General features: G+C 48.3%; 2 protein-coding genes across 4 annotated transcripts; both read right to left on the reverse strand.

The window, feature by feature from the left end:
- Positions 1 to 887: 887 nt before the first annotated feature.
- Positions 888 to 2,247, reverse strand: EXOSC6 (exosome component 6). The gene has a single exon (XM_057712130.1). It carries the CDS (start codon positions 2,169 to 2,171, stop codon positions 1,353 to 1,355), a length of 819 nt encoding a protein of 272 aa, XP_057568113.1. The 5' UTR covers positions 2,172 to 2,247; the 3' UTR covers positions 888 to 1,352.
- A 1,215-nt stretch (positions 2,248 to 3,462) lies between these two features.
- Positions 3,463 to 22,204, reverse strand: AARS1 (alanyl-tRNA synthetase 1). 3 transcript variants are annotated; one of them, XM_057711604.1, is made up of 21 exons: positions 22,148 to 22,204; positions 18,885 to 19,049; positions 17,126 to 17,314; positions 16,669 to 16,814; positions 15,622 to 15,813; positions 14,972 to 15,116; positions 14,474 to 14,619; positions 13,742 to 13,850; positions 13,437 to 13,587; positions 12,601 to 12,725; positions 12,007 to 12,151; positions 11,000 to 11,178; positions 10,225 to 10,338; positions 8,911 to 9,117; positions 8,211 to 8,395; positions 6,505 to 6,613; positions 5,745 to 5,858; positions 5,121 to 5,240; positions 4,911 to 4,997; positions 4,402 to 4,515; positions 3,463 to 3,994 (listed from the first exon to the last, which is right to left on the reverse strand). In XM_057711604.1, the coding sequence occupies exons 2-21, from the start codon at positions 19,026 to 19,028 to the stop codon at positions 3,809 to 3,811; spliced, it is 2,907 nt and encodes a 968-aa protein (XP_057567587.1). In that variant the 5' UTR covers positions 19,029 to 19,049; positions 22,148 to 22,204; the 3' UTR covers positions 3,463 to 3,808. The 3 variants fall into 3 exon arrangements, with proteins under 3 accessions (XP_057567587.1, XP_057567589.1, XP_057567588.1); XM_057711606.1 differs by lacking the exon at positions 22,148 to 22,204 and adding an exon at positions 21,816 to 22,122; XM_057711605.1 differs by lacking the exon at positions 22,148 to 22,204 and adding an exon at positions 19,914 to 20,004.
- Positions 22,205 to 25,268: the final 3,064 nt, after the last annotated feature.

Consider the following 25,268-nt stretch of genomic DNA (forward strand, 5'->3'; position numbering starts at 1 on the left):
AAGTGGTTCCTTTCTTTTCCTTTCCTTAAGTAGCTTTTCAAAGGCCTCTCAGTGGCACCCATGCAACCTATTCTGGAGCAAGGGCAATGGAAATGGAGGCATGGCTCAGCCAGACCAGCCAGGAAGCCTAGTGCTGGCTTTAGCTTTGGTCATGTTTCCAGATGACAGTCTAGGGACTGGCAGGGAAGGGAGGAGGCCTGCAACTGCCCAGCACCAACTCACCATCCTCATAAAGCTGAGGGCCACTCTTACAAGGGGCAGCAGCTCTTCTCCCTCTCAAAGCCACCAGTCCTCTCTGGCTGTCAATAGGGTAACCTTTTTATGTGGTTTCTATCTTGTTTCTTGATGATGTGATACTACATATTTCAGACCTGCTTTGGAAATATGTATTATGTCGCCGGGGGGAAATAAAATTTGTATTTTTTCCCCTTGGTCAGGGGTTCTTGGTGTGGTCTCCAAGCCTTATTCTGGTCCTTTGGCTGCCCCAGGCCAGCCCTTACTAGAGAAGCTGAGCAGACCCCTGAGATACACAAGCTCAGAAGTTCAAACCAAGCCAGGGCAGAGAGGGGACCAGGCTGCCCTGCTTTTCTCCATCCAGACCTGAGCACAAACCTGCAGGGCTCAGGAGCCACAAAAGGATGATCCTACCCTTGTGGTCACAGGCCAGTTCTGCCCTACAGAATGGCCAGACTCCATCTCCAATATGCAGAAACTCACTCTTGGCAGTTCAAGTGCCCTCTCCCAGGAGCCAAGACTGGACCAGGGACTCCAGGACACATTTAAGATAATGTTGTCCCAAGCCCTTGACACCAGGAGTCTGAGAACACACTACCCAGCTCAGAAGAGACTTGCTCTTTTAAATCCTGTACCAAGAAGAACAGAAAAAATTTTCAGATATAAAAGAGTTTTTGTTTTAAGCTCAGATATTAAGTGGGAAGGCACAGCCCCCTCGTCCATTCTTCCCAAAGGTGCCCAATTATATAGGAGGGAGTCACTGGCTGGCCTGCATAGGGTCCATCCCTTGCAAGACACTAGCTCCAGGTTCCATTTTCCAGGTAAGTCCAGCTGAAGTCCTTTCCAACTTGGAAGTCAGGCTGCATTCGCAGGTTTCTTCAACCAGGTCATCGCTAGAAGCCCACTCAATTAGAAAAGTTTCTTTAACGGAACAGTTCGTAAAAAATCATTCCCAACACAGCTGTCCGGTGCATCAGTTCTGAACGCGCCTCCCCAGAAGCTCCCCCGTGCTCCTAGTTTTCAGTATGGCGCGCAGAGTCCGCAAGCCGATGGCGCGGGTCCCTTCGGGGACAGCGGCAGCATGGTCCTCGGCGTCCGTCGTTGCTCAGGCTGCCGGTTCAGCGGGGCGCGGCGGCGCCCCTCCGGCGGGCGGCCCGCACTAAGCACTGCTGCAAAACCGGGTAGAGGCGCTGGCAGCCCTCGAGACCCATGCGCGCGGCCTCCGCCCAGCTATCCATCGGGCCGCCCTCCCCGCTGCCCAGCAGCCCGGCCACCTGATGGAGCACCGGCATGAGCGCCACGGTGAGGCCGGCGACGGCGTGTTCCTCCTCCAGCAGCGTGGGGTCCAGCAGCCAGGTGAAAGCGGGCCGCGTCGAGAGGCTTAGGCCGCAGCCCACCACCAGGTCGTACATCTCGATGCCCGCGTCGGCCAGGGCGAGCGCGGCAGCCGTGAGCGCGGCGGCCAGCGCCGAGCCGCCGTCCTCCAGCAGCAGCGCCGACACCTCGAGCTGCGCGCGCGGGTAGCGGCCCAAGCGCACTGCCGGCTCGAGCGCCTCCTGGAGCGCCAGCGCCAGCTCACGCTCCTCGCCGCCTCCCGGGGGAGCGCGGCGCCGGCGGCCCGAGAAGGGCGCGCGGCGAAAGTCGCAGAGCAGGCGGCCCCGCAGCGCGGCCGGGGCCTCGCCGCCCGCTCCGGCCGGGCCGCCGCCGCGCTCGCCGCCCTCTACCTGGCGCGGGCCGGACACGGCGCACAGCACCTTGGTGCCTCCCACCTCCAGGTAGGCCGAGCCCTTGGCCTGGCTCAGCAGCCCGGCGCGCGCGTACACGGGCCGCAGCCGCACCGGGTCGCGAGCGTCCGGCACCTCGTCCTCGTCGGTCGCGTACAGCTGCGGCGGCTGCGACTCCTCCGGCCCGCGGATGCGGCGGTGGTCCCCCGGCATGGCGGCCCCTGACGCGCGAGCCGCTTCCGCCCGTCGGCGCGGCCTTGCGCGCCGGCTCTTCCGCCCGCTCAAAGCCGCGCGCCCGCGCGAGGGCTGTCGGGGTAGCGGCGGGCGGCGCCGCACCGCCCCCTGCTGCCCCGGAGGGAGAACGGCGAGCGCTGCAGAGCCCGGGGGCCGCAGCCAGGACCCCCAGAGCTCGGTGGATAGATGGATGGATGGATGTACCGGGCAGGCCTGCAGAAGTGGGACCTAGACCGGCTTGGCTGACCTCTAGCCTTTGGGCCCAGGGCGTCGGGTTTCTTCCTTTCATTTGTGAAGCTGCAGTTATTTTAATTTTGCACTTATTTATTTGACTATTTTATACATGTTCCCCAAGAGGGCAGTGACTTTTTGTCTTGGTCACTCCTGTACTGTCATTGCCCTGGCTGGCATAAATGCTTATCGAGTGAATGAATGGAATTCTCTCTCCCGCTCTGGATTGTGTGAGCTCTTTGTATCCCTAACACTCCCCACCTGGAATGCGCTTATTGCAGCCAAGGGCCTCAGCACCCTTCCTCTGTCTGCTTCTCATACTCCTCACCCCAGGCCTTGTGCCTGCTGGCCTCTGCTGCTGCTCACAGTGTAGACCTGCTTTTCCTCCTCCCTCAAAGTCAGCAGGCCTGAGAATGACCCAGGGCCCCAGAGCTAGCCTGCGGTACCCAGGGGACACAACCAAGTACTGTACACTACTGCTCCCAAACCCAACTGTCCTCAGGCTTCAGTGAATGGACACAGAACCACGTCAGAGTCTCCATCTTCACCATCCAAGTGAGGTCCTGCAAACTGGAAAGATGTGGCACTCAAAGGAGCTGCAGGGAAGCAACTGATGTACCCTAAACACCAGCTGTACCAAAGAATGCCTCTGACCTCACATGGAACTTGCACATCAAGAGAGGAAGAGGGATATGGGCCTAAGAAATGAAGATGTTCTCCTACAAGAGGCTCCAAGAAAGGAGCCTCTGCTTCCAATAATCCCATGGACCATCTTCCACTGAATGATTAATGCCTCTCCCCATCTCACCCACCTATTCTGTGGGCCACCTCCACAGATGTCAAGGCAAATCTGGGGCCATTATTCCTGAACTTCAGGGGTCTGGGGCTGGACTCGGCAAGGACTGTAACCAGAAGCCAGTTGGAGCCGTAGCATTTATTCTACAGACACTCAGAGAGCCATGGGCTGTCACACTGGGGCCACCTATTTTGGGGGTGGGGGGGCAGGGAGGAGGAGGAGATAAGAAATCACATGGCATTATCAAGTATTGCACATGGTCCTTTTATTCTCTGCAGCAAAAATGATTCCTCCCTGCAGGCCCAGAGCCTTGGGTCTGCAGAGAACTCTATAGACACAAGCGTGACGATGGCAAATAACAATCCTGGGGTAGTGGTTCTAGACAGATGGCACTGATGTGCTCAGGGCGTAAGTGTAACGCGGGCATTGAGTCACAGGCTGGCTCCCAGGTTAAGTTTCAGTTACTGCTGGGTTAGGAGGACAGTTGGGGCTGTTTTTAAATGTCCTTGTGGCAGATGGAGAGCTCCTGACTGGACGGATGCATCTGGGTGGTGGAAGAGATGCCTCTAGTGGAAGCCACCCTTCCCTCTCAGTTCTTCACATCTCCAAGGCGGAGCTGGGCGAAGGAGGTGGCCAGCTGCAGCGCCTCCTGCAGGCAGCCCACGTTCTTGCCTGTGGCCTGAGCGGACACATCTTTGCCACCACCTTTGCCATCCATCAGGCCTGACACCTGCTGCACCCACTCGCTGGCTTTCAGGCCCCGGTTGGCTGCATTCTAGACAGGAAGGAGAAGTGGGAGTCAGCACAGAAGATGAGTTGAGGGAGACAAGGAGAGGGGTGGGAAAGACAAAGGATGGGGGAGCCAGACACCCAATCCTGCCCTGGGTGATGCTGCCAGAGCTCAGAGAGATCCCACAGCTGGTACCACAGCCAGGCTGAGGCATGCTGAGTAGCAAAGTCAGCATGGCTAAACATATCCACCAGGGAGGAGAGGGCCTGAGGGGTGCTGGGGAGGTGACAAACAGGTGGGCAGGAGAACAGCCATTTCTAATAGCGGTTGCACAAACACACATGGGTTTTAGCAAACAACTGTAAGAAGAACCGAGTTCCCTGAGAAAAGCTATGGACGTCACGTCCTACTAGCACAGGCCTGCAGTGAGCAAGAGTGTAGGGCATTCTGACCTGGGGGACTTGACACAAGCATGTGATCTTGCCAGCCTCATTATCCACTGTGAAGAGCATGGCAGACGTCTCAGGGGAATGTGTCTTGAAGAGCTTCAAGGCTTCGTTCAAGGCCTGTGGGAAGAACCTGGCATCAGGCCATGGCCCTGAGGAAGGGGCCACACTCTCTCCAAGTGCAGTGGGTTTGCAGGGCTCAGTTCTCAGGGCGCCCCCACCCCCTACCCCTTCCTAAGAGCAGGTGCTGGTCCCGGGAGCCTGGATGGAGGCCTCAAGCACAGGGCCTCGTCCACACTCTGGCTCGGAGGTTTGCCTTCCACCTCCAGGAGCCAGAGCTCTCCAGACACCAGCTCTCTCCATGGCTCAGCCTAACCTCAGTCCCAGAGAGTGGGCCCTCAGGCAGCTACTCTGCTCAGAGCCACAAGGCTCACACTTCAACCACCAGAGGGCTGACACACCAAGAGGAGGAGACAAGCAGCAGACAGGCACAGGAGCCCCAGCCCCTGGCTTGCCTTGGCCGAGGCGCCGCTCTCCATCTCCAAGATGACAAGGGGCTGGTTGGGGTTGCTGTCAATGAGCTGCTTTGTCTTCTCCAACACCTGCCAGGAAGGAAGTCCAGAAGAGAGTCCTCAGGTCAAAGGCCCAGACTCTGACACCCAGACAACAGTCTGCACAGCCTTTGCTGGGTAAATCCTCCTGGCCTCCACACTTCCAGGACTCACCCGCTTCTGGACATCGGCTTTGCTAGCACGGTCTAGGTCATCCATAATCTTCTTCAGCGATTTGAGATTCTCCCGGAATTCATCCTTCTGCCACTGAGGGATGACTGCGGTGGCCAGGGCCTGGAACCATAACAGGAATACCACTGGGATCTGGACCACGAGGAGCTAGGATGTGAGCACACCCCACCCTGCTGGCTTTGAACACCACAAGTCCCCCAGTGTCCAGGAGAGAGAACACAAGAATAAAAAGAAATCCACTGGCCTTGAGACCAGTCAGTTTGTGAGCAACTGCATCAGTTTTAATGGGCAGGGCTAGACAGAAAGGGGCAGAACAGAGAGCTGGGATCCTATTAGACCTGGTCCCTACAAGGCAGTGAACACAGCCTGTGATGGGCTAAAGGAAAGCCCCAGAATATTAACAAACACCAGGAGACCTGGAGACAGTGGGCACCCATAGCGCCAGTGCCCAAGGGGGCTGGGGAGGGGCTCTCCTGCCATCAGCAATGGGCGCAGCAAGCAGGTTCCAGGGGTCCGCAGCCCAGGATCCCCGGCAAGGCTGCTGGACATCAGCAGTCAGTCCAAAGGCACCGAGAACCAGGACCTGGGGAGGGAGGCCGCCCCTACCTCACCAAGGTCCGCGATCTCCCTCTGCACGTCCTTATTTGGCACAGTCTGGGCCTTCACTTTGGCCTCCATGACAGAGAGAGATTTCTTCAAGCTCTCCGCTTTCCTGAGGGCCTGGGAGGAGGACAATCAGAGTTGTAACTGAACTCTGGGGCAGGTAACTTTCAGCTTCCCGATTCTGTCTGTAAACTGGGGCAGACACTGCTGGGCAGTGTCTCTTCCTTCAGGGAGCAAGTGTCTACAGCCCGAAGCCCCAGATAGGAGCACCCTCCTCACACGCCTGGCCGCGGAACTCAGGTTCAGGGGTGACCAAGGACTCACGAGTCAGGAGCCCTCCCCACCCATGAAATGGTCACTCCTCAAGCCTCAGCACATGTCAGGCATGAGCTACAGTCCCCACCCCCAGAGCAACTGTCCCCATACTCCATGCGTCTCTAACTAGGTACGTACACCTAGGGAGATGTGGCTAAGTGCTGGGGGCACGGGAGCCACAGCAAACCTACGGCCTACCCTCCTGGACACGGACATGTTATGGCAGAATTTACCTATATTTTAAAAGATTAAACATAAGATAGCTAGAAAGTCTTGTGTGGTGGTGGCTTTCTTCTGCCAGGCGGCATAAGGGGAGGACATTTTGGAGGGAGTGCTGTACCTCCAATTCTGACTCGCAGCGGCCAGATGACCATCTGCACTGTGGATTCACAGACTGGGCCCCTCCTGCCTTGTTCAAATAAGCCATGAACCAGCCTGATCTGCTCACCTTCTGGGCTTCAGCACCTGTGACAGCAACAATCCTCCGGATGCCCTTGGCAATAGCTTCTTCACTCACAATCACAAAAGCTCCCGCGTGACTTGAATTCTGTAGATGCCTGAATGGCAGAAGGCAAAGTTCATGGTCCTCACCGCACCCGGGAGCCCTTGTCTGGGGGGGCAGGAGCCCTAAGAGGTAGTGGCTCCCAGGGAGGCCCCCTCAGGGGGATGGTGGGAAAAGGCTCTTTGTGTTTATTTCAGAATACAGCTCTGGCCAGGAAGGGCTGACAGTTCTGACTAGTTCTGAAGACCTGGCTGGGGCTAACACTGAGCAAGGCACCACTCTTCTGTGCCTCAGTTTTCTCATGCATAAAACGTGGATAATTCTCCCTCACAGGACTACTATCTTCTGTCCCTGCTCAACAGCCTGAGAGTGTCAGTGGATCACCTTTAAAATCTCACCACAACCCTCTAACAACCCCAGCTGCTCAGAGAACCTCCAATGCTCATTCACTCCCAGTCGTTCTGCAAGGGTGATGTAAAGTCTCTGAAAGCTATTTCCTGTGCTCTTGAGAGTGTCATGTAAAGAGGTACGAAAGGGACTTCCTAGGTGGCGCAGTGGGTAAGAATCTGCCCGCTAATGCAGGGTACATGGGTTCGATCCCTGCCCCAGGAAGATACCACGTGTCACAGGGCAACTAAGCCCGTGCGCCACAACTATTCAGCGTGCACTCTAGAGCCCGTGAGCCACAACTACTGAAGGCCATGCGCCTAGAGCCCGTGCTCTGCAACAAGAGAAGCCACCAAAATGAGGAGCCTGTGCACCACAGTGAAGAGTAGCCCCTGCTCACCGCAAATAGAGAAAGCCCGTGGGCAGCAACGAAGACCCAACACAGCCAATAAAATAAATAAATAAATAATTAAAAAAAAAAAAAAAAAGGTATGAAGGCAAGAGTGGGACTCATTTGAAAGCCCAATTTTACTGGACAGAGAGGCCTGGAATGTGATCTCCCAGATCCCTACCCCATCCTCACACGCCCACCTGCTCTCTGCTTGCCTGAGGCTCACAGGAGGCCCTGGATGGGCTCTATCATGGCCTTAAGAATGTTCTTTTCCCCATGATTCCTTTGAATAGGGAAGAAGCAGGAACTTTCCAGGCCACCAGACCATCCTAGAAAGACCCCAAGAGCTCTGGAGGACTCCAGGTTGGCAGAAACAAGTGGCTGCCCACAGCCAAACCGAGCCAGGTCTACCATGGGGCTGACTTTGGGGCTCTGAGACGATGGGGTTAATTCCCCAGATGCTGCTCAAGCTGGCAAAGGGAACTACGTGAGGCCCTGGGAATAGAAAGGGGCTAAAGACCAGATCAGAAACTCCACAGCCCTGCTGAATCATGAATTCCCAGGCCCTCTGTCATCATGCACCCAGGGAATGAGAGCAAGCAGCTGTGAGGTAAGTGTTAAGATGACATTTTTCACCTCCCCTCCTAGGAAGAACATTTTATCACACACCCAGTAAATGTCAACATCAGACACTGAGGGGTCTCATGGGAGCACAAAGATGATTCCTGGGAATGTTCTTTGGCAACTGTATTTCTGAGGACTCCATTTCAACCTTAGACAAATGACAGCTAGTCTAGACTATTACCCACATCCTCCGAGGGTCACACAAATTAACAAAAGGCAGGTCCACCCACTGCTCCTCCAAGGTACTCACGTTCCCCCACAGAATTCAACAGAAGTGAGCGAGCCAGCAGGACCGGAGGGGTCATCCAAGAGCTTGGACACAGGAACCCCAATGGAGACGACTCGCACAGGGTCAGGATAGGTCTCATCAAACACAGCCCGCAGGCCCTGGATGGCTTTAGCTGCTGCCAGAGCACAGTCCTGGGTGTAGACGGGCTGCCATGCAAAGAAGACAGGGAAAAAAGCTGAGAAGAGATCTCCTCTGGAGGTGCAGCAGGAAGCAGCAGGGAGGGTTTCTGGTTTCTGATCCCAGCTCTGCCCATCACATGCCCCAAGCCTCCCGAAACAGCCCCACATGTAAAGTCAAGGGGCTTGAGATAGGAATTTCCAACTACTTTGTTAAATTGTTTACCAAATCTTAAATGGATGTGCTATATGCAAAACAGACATAACTAGAAGAGCTCTGATTGTCCTAAGGAGGGGGTGGAGCAAAGACCCCCTCACTGAACACCCACCGCACTGCCCCCCACCCAGCACAGTTGAGAATCACTGCTTTAAGCACGTGTTCACAGGACAGAATATGGTTCGACATCTTGGGGAAAAAAAAAAAAAAGAATATGGTTCGACAGAGTGAGAGCATTCGGGTGGTGGCGGCGGCTCCATAAATAGAAAGCGATGGTGCAGAAGGAGTGACGTCCGTGACCTGAGAGCTCACATGTAATCCAACCTACCCTGGCTTCCTCAATCATCGCGTTTGCAATCTCCTCGGCCTTCTTGATCTGTTGGGTGGACATGGCTCCCTTGGCAGTGAAGTCAAACCGAAGGCGGTCAGGAGCAACCAGGGAGCCTCTCTGGTCAGCCTCCCCAAGCACGGAGCGCAGGGCGAAGTTCAGGATGTGGGTGGCTGTGTGGTTGCTCATGACAGGCCTCCGTCGGGGCTGTCAAGAGCAGAGCAGGCTGGTGGAGAGGGCTGCAGCCGACTGCCGGCTGGCCCCCAATACCTGCTCTCCCCTTCTTCCCAAGTACTAGTTTTCAGTTGGACACATGGCTGCCCAGAATAAAGCCTACAGCTTCCCTTACAGCTAACTGTGGCCACGTGACTAGATTCTGGTCAGTGAGCAATGAGCAGAAGTGATGCACACCCTTAAAGGGAAGGAACATGCCCTCCCCTTCCTCTCTCCCACTGTCTAGAACAGGAGTTGGCAAGTTCTAGCCTGTGGGCCAAACCCGTCCTGCAGTCCATTTTTATAACTAGGTTTATTGGAACACAGCCACATGCGTGTGTTTACATATTGTCTACGGTGCTCTTGTGCCACAACAGCAGAGTCGAGTAGTTGTGATGGAGACCGTATGGTTCAGAAAACCAAAAATATTTACTATCTGGCACTTTACAAAAAAAAGTTCACCAACCCCTGCCCCAAAAAATGGATCTGACAGCTACCTTCCTGGGCCAAGAAAGCAAGGGAAAAGCCCCAGGAATGATGGTACAACAAAAGCAAGGAAGAGCGAGGCCCTATGACTCTGCAGGGAGGGCCTCTGCATCAGCTTGGACTCTCAGGTGAGAAACACGTTTCTGTCTTGTTTTATGCTACTATTACTTTGGAGTTCTGGCACAGCACATGCAGCAGAACCTATTTCTTAATACAGGATCCTTGGCTCCTGAATAAGTATCTGACATTAAGCTGGAGAAAGGCACTCTGTGAGAACGAAGCTATAGGATCTCGACTGAAAACACTGTGGTCTAACTTGGGAACATACAGATTTAACTCTCAGTGATGTCCCTCCTAAAATTCATTCCTGCACCTTACTTACAATAATCAACTTATAATTTCACTTAGGAGGGACAAAAATAATGAACCAATTTAAAGCCAGAGGAAGAGATGAAACCTTTTCACAATGTATATCAAATCACCATGATGTACACTTTACATCTCTTGTAATTCTACATGGTAATTATACCTCAATAAAGCTAACATTTTTTTAAAAGGGGGAAGGAGAGATGATTAGTAACCATATCCAATGCTGACCAGCATAAAGCAACTTACCTCATCAATAAACAGCCGGACCTGATCCCCCACTTTCAGGTTGCCATAGATTGTTCCTATGTGCAGCACATACCCTCCTCGGACCTGAGCGTTCTTCACTGTAAACTCAGTTTTCTAAAAGGAGTCAAGGAGGAGACCAATACATAAATATCCAAATATATATGTGTGTATATATGTATGTGTATATAGAAATATATACATATAAATGTATATAAATATGAATTCTCCCTTTATATACTATACACACACCATTCATACCATTATATATATATATATATATGCGCCACTATATAAATATTTATCGTTATAAACACGACACTTTAAATATGTAATACATGTATATATATATATACACTCTCCATTTCCATTAAGGAGCATCTTAGAGAATTAAAGCTGTCATAAGGAAGCTCAAGCCCACAAGACCACAGAGCCAGCAGTGGCAGAGCTATAGGCAGCTACTTCTATGAGGTTGTCCACCCTCCAGAGAGCTATCTCTCTTTATTTAAAAGGAAAGCCTGGAGGAACCAAGGATCGACCTAAGCAGCCTGGCTGCAAGGATCCTGCTACAAGGGGACCTAATGGTGATGAAAGCAACACAGTACAAGAAGCAGCTCCCTCAGCTTCAGAAACACTGACCACGGAACACGACCCAAAGTTCGGCGATGTCTGCCCCTCAGGGCTGGGAGCATTGAGGAGCCAGAGCAGCTGCCCTGCTCCAGGCCTGGATCTTTGTTGGACCCCCGTCCCGCTAACGAGGAAGAAACTGTTGGCTCACGTCTTCGCTGCTGTCATCGACCTTCACCAGGTAGCCTTCGTCATAGATCTGCCCTCCTTGCTCGGCATAGAAACAGGTCTTGTCCAGCACCACTCCACACTCCTGGCCTGTGGACACTTCTTCCATGAACATCTTGTCCCTGCGCAGAGCCATCACTGTAGCCACCACGCTCTCAAACACTGTGCACAAGGGGAAAAACACGGTCAATGACATCATTCACACATTCTTAGCTGGCTTTTGTTGGATTGTGTTTCTCAAACTCTCCTTAGGTCCTAATTGTCTAATTTTATGTTGGAAGGAAGCCTATTAGACTTCACAAAAGGGCTTAACATGCTGGTTTTCTACTGGAGAATATAATACTTAATAGGGATGACTAACTCTCCCAGTTTGCCTGGGACTAAGGGATTTCCCAACGCGTGAAGAAACACTGGGACAGTTCTGAGAAAATGGGACAGTTGGTCACCCTAACTCTGAGCTACTGAGCAGAAACCTGGTGAATATGATTAGCAGGTATTTAGTAGTAGTAATAAATTCACTATTCCAAGGTCAATTCATGAGGAATGTATTCCTTTTGTGGGCTTCCTTGGATAGATTCAGGTATCTCTGCTGGAGCAAAAAAGAGCAAAAACATGTAGCACCTGTATATTTTTTTCTGAGTTGTCTTAACTTTAGAACACTACTACCATGATGCAAAATTCAACAACCACTGTAAATTTTATCAACCAATGTCATTTTCCTTGTTTCCTGCAAAATGTTACAATTAGGGAAAACTGGGTATAAGGAACAAGGAATCTCCTGGTAAATTTCTTTTTTTACAACTTCCTATGAATCTATAATTATTCTAGAACAAAGAGACAGAAAGTTAACCACCAAGGAAGGGTCTCTCTGACTATAAAATCACCACCCTAACTACACAGCACCACAGGCAAGGCTACCATGGGTACCCTGGGTTCCTAATCTTGAGACTCATCGCTTGAAACCCAGCCCAGATGAGCACACAAACATACCGTAGCTCCCACTGGAGTCCGAATGGTAATTATACTTTGGGGAATCATCTGTTGCCTCCAGACCCTTTTCCCGGAGCTCTTCAATAGCATAAATGTCCAGCATAATGAGGTCTTCCCCACCAGCTCCCTTGCCCTGTGATTTCAGCTGCCAGTAAGAGAAATAAGCATAAGTTACCTTAATGTCAAAGGAAAAGAACTCTGAAGGACTTGAAATCGCTAAACTATGCCCAATGTAAAGCTCTAAAACAGAGTAGTTGTTTTTTTTAATCTCAGCACTACTGACATGTGGGGCCAGGTAACTCTTGCTCTGGGAGGCTGTCCACTGAAGGATACTGAACAGCATTCCTGGCCTCTACCCACTACAGGCCAGTAGCATCCACCCCCCAGTTGTGAAAACTAAAAAATATCTTTATACATTACTGCTCAATATCCCCTGGCGGGGGGGGGGGGGGGGGGGGCACGCAAATTGCCCCCACTTGAGACTCACTGATCTTAGGAAAAACAGAATTTCAAAGACGTCAGTGGAAGGAAACTCTTCCTTGTTTTGTGCTGCCTTGCTTGGTGCTGAGTTTCCTCACTCCCCATATGCTTTACCTGGGCCAGTTTCCTCTCCTCTTCAAAGCCATCCATATCTACCACCAGGCCCTTCTCTTCAGCAATCAGTCCAGTGAGATCCACTGGAAACCCATAGGTGTCATAGAGGAGCCAAGCAGTGTCCCCTACACAGCACAAAGGAATCACGTAAGAATGACAGAGACGGCCCCCTTCTTTTCCATCCCAAGCCCTTCCCAGGAGGACACTGGCAGGGACAGGAAGGATTAAAGAGCTGGGCATATTAGTATTGGTTCTGTGTACATGTCAGAAAGTCCATCAAATCTTTTGCAATCAACCTGGGGGAAGCACAAGAGGTACCTGGAAAAGTTCTGTTTCTTAATCTGAACACAAGTGTGTTCAGTTTGTGGAAATTCATCAGGCTTTCACCTTGTACACTGTATTATACTTCCACAAGAAGTAAAAACTTTTGGAATTAATTTTCCTGTCTGGTAAAAAATAAAGTTGTAAAACACTATATACTACTCGTTCCCATTTTTGCTTGTGCACACATGCACACGCACACCCCCCTATATACACTTGTACGCAAATAGAGAAAAGTCCTGAATAACTAACAAACTCCAAAGAGCTGTGACTTCTGAGAAATAAGTTTGGGAAAGAGGATTTTCACTTTTTACTTCTGTACTATGTGAATACTTTGCCACAATAACATTACTTTTATAATCTTACTATAAACCCCATTTTATACCACAAACGGTTTAACGAAGGTATCTCAACTTTTGGAGACACAGGAGTCCACTGTCAGTTTGTGAGAAAGGGCTTGCCTCTTCCAGAAAGATGAACCAGCCTACTGAAGAAAGGAACAAATTGCTCCTTACCGGGAATGGTTTTGCAGTCTCCCAGGCTCTGAATTTTCCTGTCCAGGATGCGACGCCCTCTGCTGAGCGTCTTGAGAAATTGCAGTTCTTCTTCATTAATGATGTCCTTCACCATATCTGGGTCCTTCTTTAGTTCAGGAAATGCATCTCCCTGGCAAATGGGAAACACGGATTTGAGCCCAATGAAGCCAGGGACTATACCATGACTTCCCTAAAAATTCTCATTAACAGTACGATATCTCCCACCCTATTCCTCTTAAGGCATGCGCTTTAGTACGGAAGAGGTGAGCAGGAAATAAACCTACCAGGGACTGGACAACAACATCTACTAATGTAGCAAAGAAACCCCTGCTGGCGTTGAGTTTCTCATGGGAGTATCGAACAGCCCGGCGGAGAATCCGTCTCAACACATACCTGTAAGAGGCAGAACACAGTCCCCTGCTAGATGACATTCCCAGCCGAGCGTTTTGCAGCGGGCCCTTTGGAATTCTAAGCAAAGCAACATGACCAACATTTTGTCTTTCGTTTTCAGACTTTCTTTCATCCTAAGCCTGCTATTTTTGCATTCCCCCAGGTCATTAACATTAATTTCAGCATAAAACTCAGTAATATATCCACAAATACACATCAAGGATAAACTGGGGTAACCCTGGTTTATTTTCCAACCTTGTTCTGCTGAACCAGAGATGGAGGCAAGAAGTACAGACCAGATGGCCAACTTGCCCACAATCCCAGGTCCTGCCTGTCAGTAATGAAATTGCCTGGGGTCAATTAGTATCTACCCTGCCCCTGCCAATATTTTATCAGGCAACCTTAAATACAACCCTTATCATCTTGTGCTTGGCAGCAAAGATTTAATACAGTTAACTCTTCGAAGTGAGCTGAAACCTCCTTTATCCCTAAAAAAAAAATAAAAGGATCCCTCCAACTACCTAGAAAACAAAGAAAATAATAATAAAACATGGCTTTCAGTTCCACAGAGAGCCATAAAACTCACAGTGTCAGTCCTAACCCTGCCCCGTGTGTAACACACTTACCCCCGCCCTGTGTTGTCAGGTCGGCCGCCATCGGCCAGGGCCACGGTGATGGTCCGAGCATGGTCAGCCAGCACCCGATAGGCCATATCGATCCCATCAGCATCATCAGCACCAACCTTCCCAGTATAAGGCCGAGCACCTGTGCCCTACAGATAAAAACCAAGAGGCAGCTCGTCAGGAAGCAGCCCTTCTGGTGCTGCCTTACCCTAGGAGGTGCCGGGAGGACTAAGGTGGCATAAGGAGAAAAGATGACCCTCTTGCCAGATCCTATAGAAAAGTGACAAGAAAGGTGACAAAAGCAAAAATGAAGAGCCTCCAGCCAGGCCCCTGCACTCAATAAACTACAGTGCCTTGTGCTTAGAACCCTGTGTTATTAATGATGAAGTGGGAGATGGTCACAGGTACCCTCACCTGGCAAAGGATATGACTGTTTTATCTTTGACAGTACTAAAAGTGCAGCCTGGAAACCTCCACAGAAGTCTGCAATAGAACCAGTACCTTCTGAATGGCTTCAAAGTAAGGGACAAAAAGGTCAGTGTCATAGTTGGACATCTTATTCTGCAGCACAGACACCAGTCGCTCCAGGCCCATCCCCGTGTCAATGCTTTTCTTGGGAAGAGGTTTCAGAATGCCATCCGCTTCCCTGCAAGATCCAGAGAATGAGGAAGATGAAACATGGACTCAGGCTACCACCTCTCCCTGCTAGGTAGAACTCACTTAACAGTTTGTAGGCTCTGACTCTTTGCCATTCGCCTCTGCCTGTTTTCGTGGGAGGAGAGGAGTGGAGGGAGGAAGGGAAGAAATACTCTGGGGTCCATTAAAGAGTGAGGCAAGCCTCAAGGAAATGAGCTTTAAAACAGCAGTTCAAATTATAGCAAAAATGACATCACAGGAATAGCCTGTAAGCAGGTACTATGTGGATAAAACTAGTTTATAAAAGAATAGGCCCTGTCCCAGAGATCAGAGGGAAAACCTGAGAAATAAAATTTAATGAATGTCCACAAGATCCCATAATTCCTTTAGCACTGCCCCACTGTCCTCAAAGACAAGGATAAGAAGACAGCCATGTGCTCTGAGTTCCTCTTGCTCTACTCGGCTTGAGGAAAGGTGCTGCTCTTAGCAGGAACAGTTGAGGACCCCAAGGCCACCTGTTATACTGGATGAACACAAGGTTCCAGATCTCCAGCACGTTGGGGTCATCCTGGTTGACGAGGTGTGCCGCATCCCGACCACCAATCCGGTCATAGTGGATCTCACTGCAGGGACCACATGGGCCCGTGTCACCCATCTCCCAGAAGTTATCCTTCATGTTGCCGGGGAGGATTTTGCTGTCATCCAGCCTGCACAGAGCAGGAAGATAAGTCCCATTACAGCCAGTGACAGGATTCTGCACAGACTTACAATCACCAAAAAAGGAGATCCTTATGCATTTCTAGAAAGAAGGTTCAGTCTTTGGCAATTACCAATGCTGAGCTAAAGAAGCAGAACATGATTCTTTTCAAGAGTGACTACAATAGAATACAAAATACACATATGCTATCATCATAACTGAATAAAAATATGCATTATATATAGAAAAAGCCTAGAAAGGAACACATAAAAATGAAAACGTTTATGCTGAATATGACCAGAATTTATTTATCTATCTATCAGCCATGCTGCGTGGCTTGTGGGATCTTAGTTCTCCGATCAGGGATCAAACCCATACCCCCCTGCAGTGGAAGCGTGGAGTCCTAACCACTGGCCCGCCAGGGAATTCCTGACCAGAATTTAAACAAATTTCTTTGCACATTTCTTTGCAAATGCTCGTTTTTATAAATGAAAATGATTATATTATGACAGTATAAGTGTTGAAAAAAAGCTGATCATTTAGTCACCTCTGTGCCCCGATTTAGACTTTTACCTTAAAAAGATACCAAAAAGAACTTAACATAGGTACTGTATGTACAATTACTAAAAATATATAAAAAGCAAAAAACTGAGACTGTTGACTTTCAACAACAGAATGATCAAGTAAACCTACTAAGAAGCAACGGATGCACCAAAGGATAATTACTCCCAGTCACCTCAAAATACACACCCCAAAATAGGAAATGGCAATGTCCCCCAAGTCCTAAGGCCCCACTCTGGCACTGAGTGTAGGAATCATTTTATTTCTCCATCTCAGACTCTCAACCTGTGCGCTGCATTCTTACCCCAAGTTTTGCCAGATCTGTTTGCACTCCAGGTCTGGTTCTAAGCCAGCTGCTTCATCCCCACCAAAGTAAGTAACGTAGAGTCTTTCAACTGGAATGCCAAACTCCTGGGTGAGAAGTTCTAGAGCCATCTTACATGCCAGTTCCTACAAAAAGGTCAAAAAGATGTGGAATATGACCAAATCAAAATCTATTTAATATAAGCAGGAAAGGTCCAATACAATATCTTCACCATACATAGTTAAATTCAGGATCAATTTATACAAGAAATCCAAATGTAAACTGAAATCATCAAATTACAGGTCCTGCTTCCAGCAAGTCTTAGAATTAACAAATGTCCTTCACTTCTGAATCTTCTAGATGATATTTTGTATCTGAAGCAAAGTTAGAATCCATTTCCCTCAGTAAAAATGATTATTTTGCTCAAAAGCCCAACAGATCTCCTCTTTGAACCTACCTTAAAGTAATCTCCAAAAGACCAGGAGCCCAACATCTCAAAGAAGGTGTGATGATAGACATCCTTGCCCACGTCGTCCAGGTCATTGTGTTTGCCCCCAGCCCGGATGCATTTCTGGGTATTGGCAGCTCTGCTCAGCTTTGCCATAGGGTGAGATGGGTCAATGGTATTCAGAAAGATGGGTTTGAACTAAAAAAGAAAGGGGATATTTCAACTTTTAAAGCGCTGCAGATATATCAAGTGGTTACCTGCTGGTGGGAAGAGACCACACATAAACCATTCAGTTCTGGATTTGATCAGCCTGCAATACAGAACCTTAACAGAGGCAGGTGGTCCTATGGGCTGCAGCAGAGGCAGCCTGTCCTGGAGCAGCTCCTCCCTGGTCCTAGTTCTCTAATGGTCCCCACCACTGCCAGTAACACCAACTGTGCAAAAAAAAGCCCTGCCAGATCTGGGATAATGGTCAAGGCTGATGTAGTGAAACCTGTGTTTCCTCTCAAGTGTCTGACCGTCAGGGCTTATATCATCTTTCTGGAAGAACTTATTCTAATACTGATGTGCTGCCCTGGTAGTAATGATGATAAGGAGAAAAAAGATTTGAGACCTTTTAAGGGAGTAAAATTTGCACAATTTGGTCACACTAGGTCATACAAAGTCACACTAGCTCCATAATCACACATGCCTGGTGTGTGATTAAATACAGAATTACCATTATCGCAGAAAGTACATTGGACAGTCCTGCGCTAGACCGTAAACTCCTTAAAAGCAAAACCTATCTTACTTAGCCCTGTTATCCAGCACCTAGAATAGTACCTGAGAAAGAACAGATGCCCAATAAATACTAATTCAAAATGTAACAACAAACAAAGCAGAAAAAAAAAAACGTGTTTCTGATTAAGAGGCATCGAGGACATAAGCTAATGACTGCCTGGGTTTAAATCTATGCTCCAGTATTCACCGGCTTCATAAGCATGGGCAGTTTTCTTGAGCCTTCAGTGCCTCAGTAGGATGGTACAGAGTGAGGATTAAATGAGTTAATATACGTAAGACATAGAACAGTACCTGGCACAGTGCCTAGTGTATAGGATGTGCTACGTGCAGGCTACTAGTTACTGTCATTCAGAGAATGTTTATAAATCTTGGGCTCCATGGTCCTTCTGCCAAGTCATTCAGTTCATGTGAGAGAAGACAAAGCCTAGGTATGCAAAACTGTTCCAGTGCTCCAGAAAATTCACCACCTTGAAAGAGTCCACCTAAAATTAGTGCCCTCAATTCCAGGTGTATGCATGGGACTCACACGCACAACTGAAAACACTTTCATAATTTCACAGTTCATGTAACACAAGGTGGAAAATGTTCCCAGTGCCTCCAGTTTTCCATGCCAGAAAAGAGAAAATGTCAACTTATCCCAGAGTGAGGGGCATCCTAATGGTGGGTCCACCGTGCCAAGGAGGGCACCCAGAGAACCTTCATAGGAAAACCCTGAGGGCACCTTGTAACCTGAATCCACTTCCAGCCAATTTAATAGTTTTCACTGTCACAGGTATATTGAAAAACTCCTTTTAATGCATTATTTACTCCTCACTGCAACCTAAAGGCAGGCACTATTATTATTCTTCATCTCACAGACAAAGCAACGGAGGTTCAACGACATAAAGTAAATTCTACAAGATCACACAGACCTGGGATTCTGACTCCAGGGCTGCTTTGCTGCCTCCTAGGTGGACAAAAAGCGAAGGGGAAGGGAAAACACTCTTACCTGGTTCATGCCTGCATTGGCAAAGAGCAAAGTGGGATCATCCAAAGGGATGGTGGCAGATGAGTGAACATAGGTGTGTTCATTTCTCTTGAAGAAATCTATAAAACGCTGCCGGATTTCACCTGCTGTTAGGGTTGAGTCCATCTTGAAAATAACCCTACGGAACTAAAAAAAAGGAAAAATGAAAGAAAATTAGGGGAATTGAAACTAAGAGATAAGTATTACACAAGACTTCTAGCTTCTCAGCCCAAGTCAAAGCGGGACATGGGTAAGCTGTAGGATCCTAAAACCTCTATGTTGTAATGTCCAAAGCTAAAATCAAAGCAAAACTTGCTGCACTAACAGACAGCAACCCTAAGTGCTCTTCCTTTCTGGGCCAACCTCAATCGGTTCAATAAACCTGCACATTAAACGGAGCAGGAGGTGGCTTCTTCGTACATTTGTTCACTGCAAAAATACATGGAGCATCCGCTGAGCCAAGCCCTAGGCCAGGAATTAGGAAATGGGAATAAAACCTCACTGTCTAGGGACTTCCCTGGTGGTACAGTGGGTAAGACTCCACGCTCCCAATGTAGGGAGCCCAGGTTCAACCCCTGGTCGGGGAACTAGATTCCGAATGCGTGCCACAACTAAGAGCCCCGCCACTAAGACCTGGCGCAGCCAAAATAAAAAGAAATAAACAAAAGAAGGGGAAAGAAGACATTAACAAAAAAGATAAAACAAAAGAAGCTCACAGTCTAGCAGAGAAGCCCACTGGGGGATGGGAGAGGCTCAGGAGACCTGGGTTCCAATCTTAGTTCCAAGTCCTTAAGGAAGTTACTTTACTTCACCAACATAAGACGCTCATATTAGATGAACTCCAAGAACCCTCCCAGCTCTGTCTTAACTGACATGCCTAGAACTGTGGAAAGTTCCACTATTCCCAAAGCCAGGGCCTCTAGGTTTGGCATGACCACCTTGGAGAAGATGCTGCTGGCAACAGTGGTCCCTATCTGCACAAGGGGCTGCCTGCAAGTAGCAGGAACATACCTGCCTCCACTTAGCTCCTCCAGAACCCAACTGGTAAACTGCTGCTTTCCCAGCTATTAGATTGCTAGGGAGTGAGGCTGTTGTAGTCACACTGAGGAGGTAGAGCTCAGAGTCAGTGAAAGAGAAAGGGAATCAAAAGACAGGGAAATTCGGAAGTAGAATAACTTTACAGTTTCAAAGCTCTTTCACATATATTACACAGCTTCTCTCTCTGACAGGCAGCTTAGAGAGAAGTGACAGACCTTGGTGGAGGGTACCAATCACTGGCATGGAGCTGTAGTACCATGTAGCACTGGGCATCTAGAAAAATAGGAACCATCTCATTCACAACATTATCTAAGTTTCTAGAATTTTTGAAACAGCTCTAACCTTTAAAAAGTCACTTTGATCTAAATTTGTTTCCCTTTCTGTAAAAAAGTAATACCTACTCTGCCTACTCTACCTGGGGTGTGAGGCTCAAAAGCCATCCTGTATTTGCAAGTAACCTGTAAAATGGAACAAATTGGATACTATTACTTTATATGACTTAGCTCAAAGTTTTCTTCCTTCTTAGGAGGAAATGGATACAACAAAGAGAGATGTACACAGTGAACATGATGAGACTGTGACTCAGATTTATGTTTAATCACAAGTTCAATTGGTTTATTCACAACTCAATCATTACTCAAAAAAAAAAAAAAAAAAAAGCTCTTTGGGTAAAAAGATGGTGAAACACAGGCAGACAGAGCCAAAGAGCTGACTAAAATCCCCACAGTTGAGGACTTTTTGTTCACCCTAAGGAGTCAAGGCTACAGTTTCTAGAAACTGTCACATTTTTCCTCGACCCTTCTCATCATGGCTCTCAATGAATCTTAACCATGGTGGCAGCATCCACTGAGGAGCGACATCATAGCTGTTTCAGAATGTTCATTGCTTCTCCTCTGAATGTGCTACCTGAGGAAAATAAGCAGTTCCATTTCAAAAGACACATAAACTTTCCATCTTTGCTTATTCATTCAACATACTGAATACATACTATATGCTGGGAACCAAGATGAATGAGAGTCTATGCCCTTAATGGAGAGAAAGTCATACACAGAAATAACTGCAGTATGATGCAAAAGGATCCAACTTATTGACATTAAACCCTATGGAGGCTGGGACTATTAAAGGCTGTGTCACCATTACCATTCATTCATTAATTCAATATAAATATACAGGGAAGGCTATATGGGATACAGAGGTAGCACAAAAGAGGTCAGATTCCATTTCCCAGCAGGAGCTGTAAAGGTCTTATGTACCTTAAATCACACTGGTCTTTGAGTTTAAGGCTCCAGCCACTGGACCTTTCAACATGCTCTTCACTTGCCAGGTAAGCTGACCACCCTGTTCCCCCTCTTTGCCTTTTCCTAGCTAAGTTCTCACTGTTGGCATTTCAATTTCAAAGAGACTTATTTAAGGAAGCCTTCTCTTTCTTGATCAGATTCTCCCTATTTTACTCGCAGAGCCCCAGGTGTCTTCCGTTATAATTTCCACAGGCATTTGAGGGCTTGATGTCCATCTCCCCAACAGGCTGTAAGTTCCAGCCCAGTGGGAATCATAACTGGTGGTTTTCGCTCACCATTAAGGGTGTATCCTCAGCCACCAGTACAGTGGTTGCTAAGTATTTCATGGTATAATAATCTTTTAACAGCGAACTGCGAATGAACTGAAAGCACACTGGAAACGCAGACTGTCTGAAAAAGTCATAGCTAAACCTGATGGAGCACGGAAAGTGCTTCCAGGTGGGCCTGGACCAGCAGCAGTTACGAGCTAGTGTTAAGAATTTAGGGAACGGCTCACAGCCTGACTCCACGCATCCTGACCACTCTACTCCCGCAACCCCTCCCGCCACCAGGGGATTCAAACCAGGTGAATTAAAACCTCAGCTCCGGGCGGGTCGTCAGCCACAACCGTGATCCTTCCAAGGTCTCGGTGCTCAGCAAGGCCACCCGAGGCCACTCCGCCCCCAGCGCTCCAGGGGTCTGACAAAAGGCCACTCTCCGGGCTGCCGTGTCGCCAAGCGGCTGCCTCAGCCCCGGCTCCAGCCCAGGCCCCAGCTCCAGAGGTCTCACAGGGCCTGACCCAGGGACCAAACGCCGGGCCCAACCGCTATCGAGGAGCCGCACAACTCTCTCAGAGGCTGGTCAGCTTCTCCCCAGGGTCGCAGTTTCCAACTCCTCCCTCAGAGCCCACCGCCCGGAGCTCCTGGTTACCTGCTCGCGCAGACACGCAGACCCGCCAGCCCCAATCCACGGCCGGTCGCGATACGCACCGCCCCGTCCAACCAAGCCGTCCAACCAGAGCGCGCGGATGGAAAGTGCCCCGCCGCGCCTTACCTTCCCGAGACGTTACTGGCCAACTAAGATGTCAGTCAAATGAAGCACGAATCAGCTTATTAGTTGGTTTCTGGGAAGGCGGCTCTAAATCGGCTGATGCAATGGCAGGGAAAAAAGGGACTGGGGAGCGTCACATGGCAAGTAAGGATGCGGACTTCTGGAGACCGACATTTTAATAGCCCTATGCTAAGTCCTTGTAGTTGACATGGTTCGTAAGGTGAAACGGTGACGTGTGTTTGGCAGAGGTCACAGCTGTTAGTATCTAGTTGAGTTCGTTTTAGTTGCAGAATGGTATGCAGACCCTAGATTCTGATACGTTTTTGCCATGAATACACTTGTCCTTGTCAGACCTTCTTGGATTTGGTGTTTTGGTATAGAAGAAATAACTTACTCGTTGAGAGACAATTGAATTGGCGTCTGGTCCTTGATTTGCCTTTGAAAAATAATAGTTAATGTTTATGTGTGAGGCATTATTAGGCATTCCCTAGATTATTTCATTTAATTTTTAAACTGTGTATGAGGCAGGTCAACTGGCATCTCTTTTATGGATGAAGTAACTGCCTTGCTCAAGTACACGCTGAAAAGTAAGTTCAAGAGCCAAGATTTCAAACCCGTTTTTGTTTAACTCCAAAGCCCGTGATCTAAACCTCTCCACTATTAACCTACATCATCTTGTATATCTAAATACAAGAGTAGGGACTTCCTAGGTGGCACAGTGGTTGAGAATCCACTTGCCAATGCAGGGGACATGGGTTCGATCCCTGCTCTAAGAAGATCCCACATGCCGTGGAGCAACTAAGCCATGTGCCGCAACTATTGAGTCCCGTGTGCTGCAACTACTGAAGCCCATGTGCCTCAAGCACATGCTCCACAGCGAGAAGCCACCACAATGAGGATCCTGCACACTGCAACGAGTAGTAGCCCCTGCTCACTGCAACCTGAGAATGCTGGTGTGCAGCATCAAAGACCCAACACAGCCAATAAATAAATAAATAAACATTAAAAATTTTTTACAAATTTAAAAAGATAAATAAATACAAGGGTATAAGATTGTGCTGCTGGTCATAACTGGGTTAAAGATGTTACAGAACACAAGTTCATATGTGCGATGCACAGTGAGGCCAAACAACCCAAAATGTGGGGTTTGGGAGCAGAGAAAGTTTTATTGCAGGGATAAGCAAGGAGAATAAGTGACTGGTGCTCAAAAACTCCAAACTCCCCTATGGTTTAGGGGAGTTTTTATGGCAAAATTTGGGATGAGGGCTGTAGGGTGTGTGACTTTCTTCTGATTGGTTGTTGGTGAGGTAACGGGGTGGTGATCCGGGAATCTTGCACTCACCTTGAAGTTACCATCCTCCACCTGGGGCGGGGGTGCTCGGTTCCTGCAGAAGAACTCAAAGATATTGTATGTATATTCCTTGAGGAGGAATATACATATACATATACATTCTAGGACCTGACCCCAAGGCTGCCCTATTGTTTCTAGACTGCTTTTCTCTTGTTTCTGCATTCCCTCCCTTGGCTGATTAGCAACTGTTTGAATATGCCCTTTGGAATTCACGGACTGTCAAGGAGGCTGAATGAAGCCCATTTCCTACAGAGTCCTGCTTGGTTTCAATATTGCAGAAAAATTTTTACTCTTTTTATGTAAAAGAGCATGCTACACAAATAGAAGGTCAAGCTCAAAAGCTAGTAAAAAGTCACTTAACTTCCCAGTTCACAGAAAAGCATTAATAATCATCACAGCTCACACTTGTTGAGCACTTAGTATGCAGCAGACACAGATCCTCACAACAACCTTATAATGAGTTACTTTTATTACCTGCTATTAACAGCTGAGGAAACTTAGACACCCAGAAGTTGACAGCTAAGGGACTTCTCTGGTGGCACAGTGGTTAAGAATCTGCCTGCCAATGCAGGGGACATGGGTTTGAGCCTGTGCTCTAGAGCCCGTGGGCCACAACTATTGAGTCTATGTGCCACAACTACTGAAGCCCACGCCCCTAGAGCCCGTGCGCTGCAGCAAGAGAAGCCACTGCAATGAGAAGCCCGCGCACCCAACAGAGTAGCCCCCGCCCCTGCTCACCACAACTAGAGAAAGCCCATGTGCAGCAACGAAGACTTAATGCAGCCAATAAATAAGCAAATTTATTTTTTAAAACAAGACAGCTAAGGTCAAAACCAAGAGAGATAACTGTTCTGATTGGCTCAAAATAGCATATTTAGTCACAACAACCTGGGAAATAGTTGTTGTACCAGCACTTTTTGTACCAACGTTTGTACCAGCACATTTAAGATGGAGAGCCAAAACTGTACAAACTGTACTTTCAAAGTAAAGTAATATTGGTTGTAGCCTTAATAACTTAGCCATGTTTCCACAGTTGTTGCTGTTAGGATAGCACCTTCATTAACAAAATAATTGGAGATAGATTTTTAAAATGTGTTTTTTGCACCCAATGATTGGTTCAGTACACATGAAGAGAAATTGTTGAAGCCCAAAAGTCACATTCTTCTAAAAATGAATTTTCTACATGAATTATTCAGATAATTACCCAGTTCTCGATGATATTTTCCCCTGGCAGATAAAGTCAACTATATAATAGAAGGAAAACTATCTTAATGCAACATGCAAATTGTCTATTTTAGGAAACTTCTAACTTATTCTGGGCTAATTGGGGGCATGAGGATGATAGGGGCTCAAGATAATACAGCTGAAATACTTAGTTTTGGTAGGATGTAGTCTAACTCTTTCATGACACCTAACCTACTTTTATCATCTATAAAGTGGACTTTGAATGTTCATTTATTTGCTATCTGGTCAAATGGGAGTGACTGAAGAGTTATTTTCAGACCATGACGTACTATAGGAATCACTGAGGATCTTAAAATGCAGATCCTGATTTAGTAGGTCTGGAGTGAAGCCTGAGATTCTGAATTTCTAATAAGCTCCCAGGTGCTACTATGCTACTGCTGGGGGATCACACTTGGAGCAGCAGTG

This window comes from Hippopotamus amphibius, chromosome 16 (genome assembly GCF_030028045.1).
Source record: "Hippopotamus amphibius kiboko isolate mHipAmp2 chromosome 16, mHipAmp2.hap2, whole genome shotgun sequence".
Taxonomy (NCBI): Eukaryota; Metazoa; Chordata; class Mammalia; order Artiodactyla; family Hippopotamidae; genus Hippopotamus; species Hippopotamus amphibius.

Coding starts and splice junctions, on each gene's coding strand:
- EXOSC6 (XM_057712130.1), bottom strand. CDS start 2,171: ATGCCGGGGGACCACCGCCGCATCCGCGGGCCGGAGGAGTCGCAGCCG.
- AARS1 (XM_057711604.1), bottom strand. CDS start 19,028: ATGGACTCAACCCTAACAGCAGGTGAAATCCGGCAGCGTTTTATAGAT. Junction 12,152..12,600: donor AGGAGAGGAAACTGGCCCAG/GTAAAGCATATG, acceptor TCTTACTGGCAG/CTGAAATCACAGGGCAAGGG. Junction 11,179..12,006: donor GGACTCCAGTGGGAGCTACG/GTATGTTTGTGT, acceptor CCTTGTGCACAG/TGTTTGAGAGCGTGGTGGCT.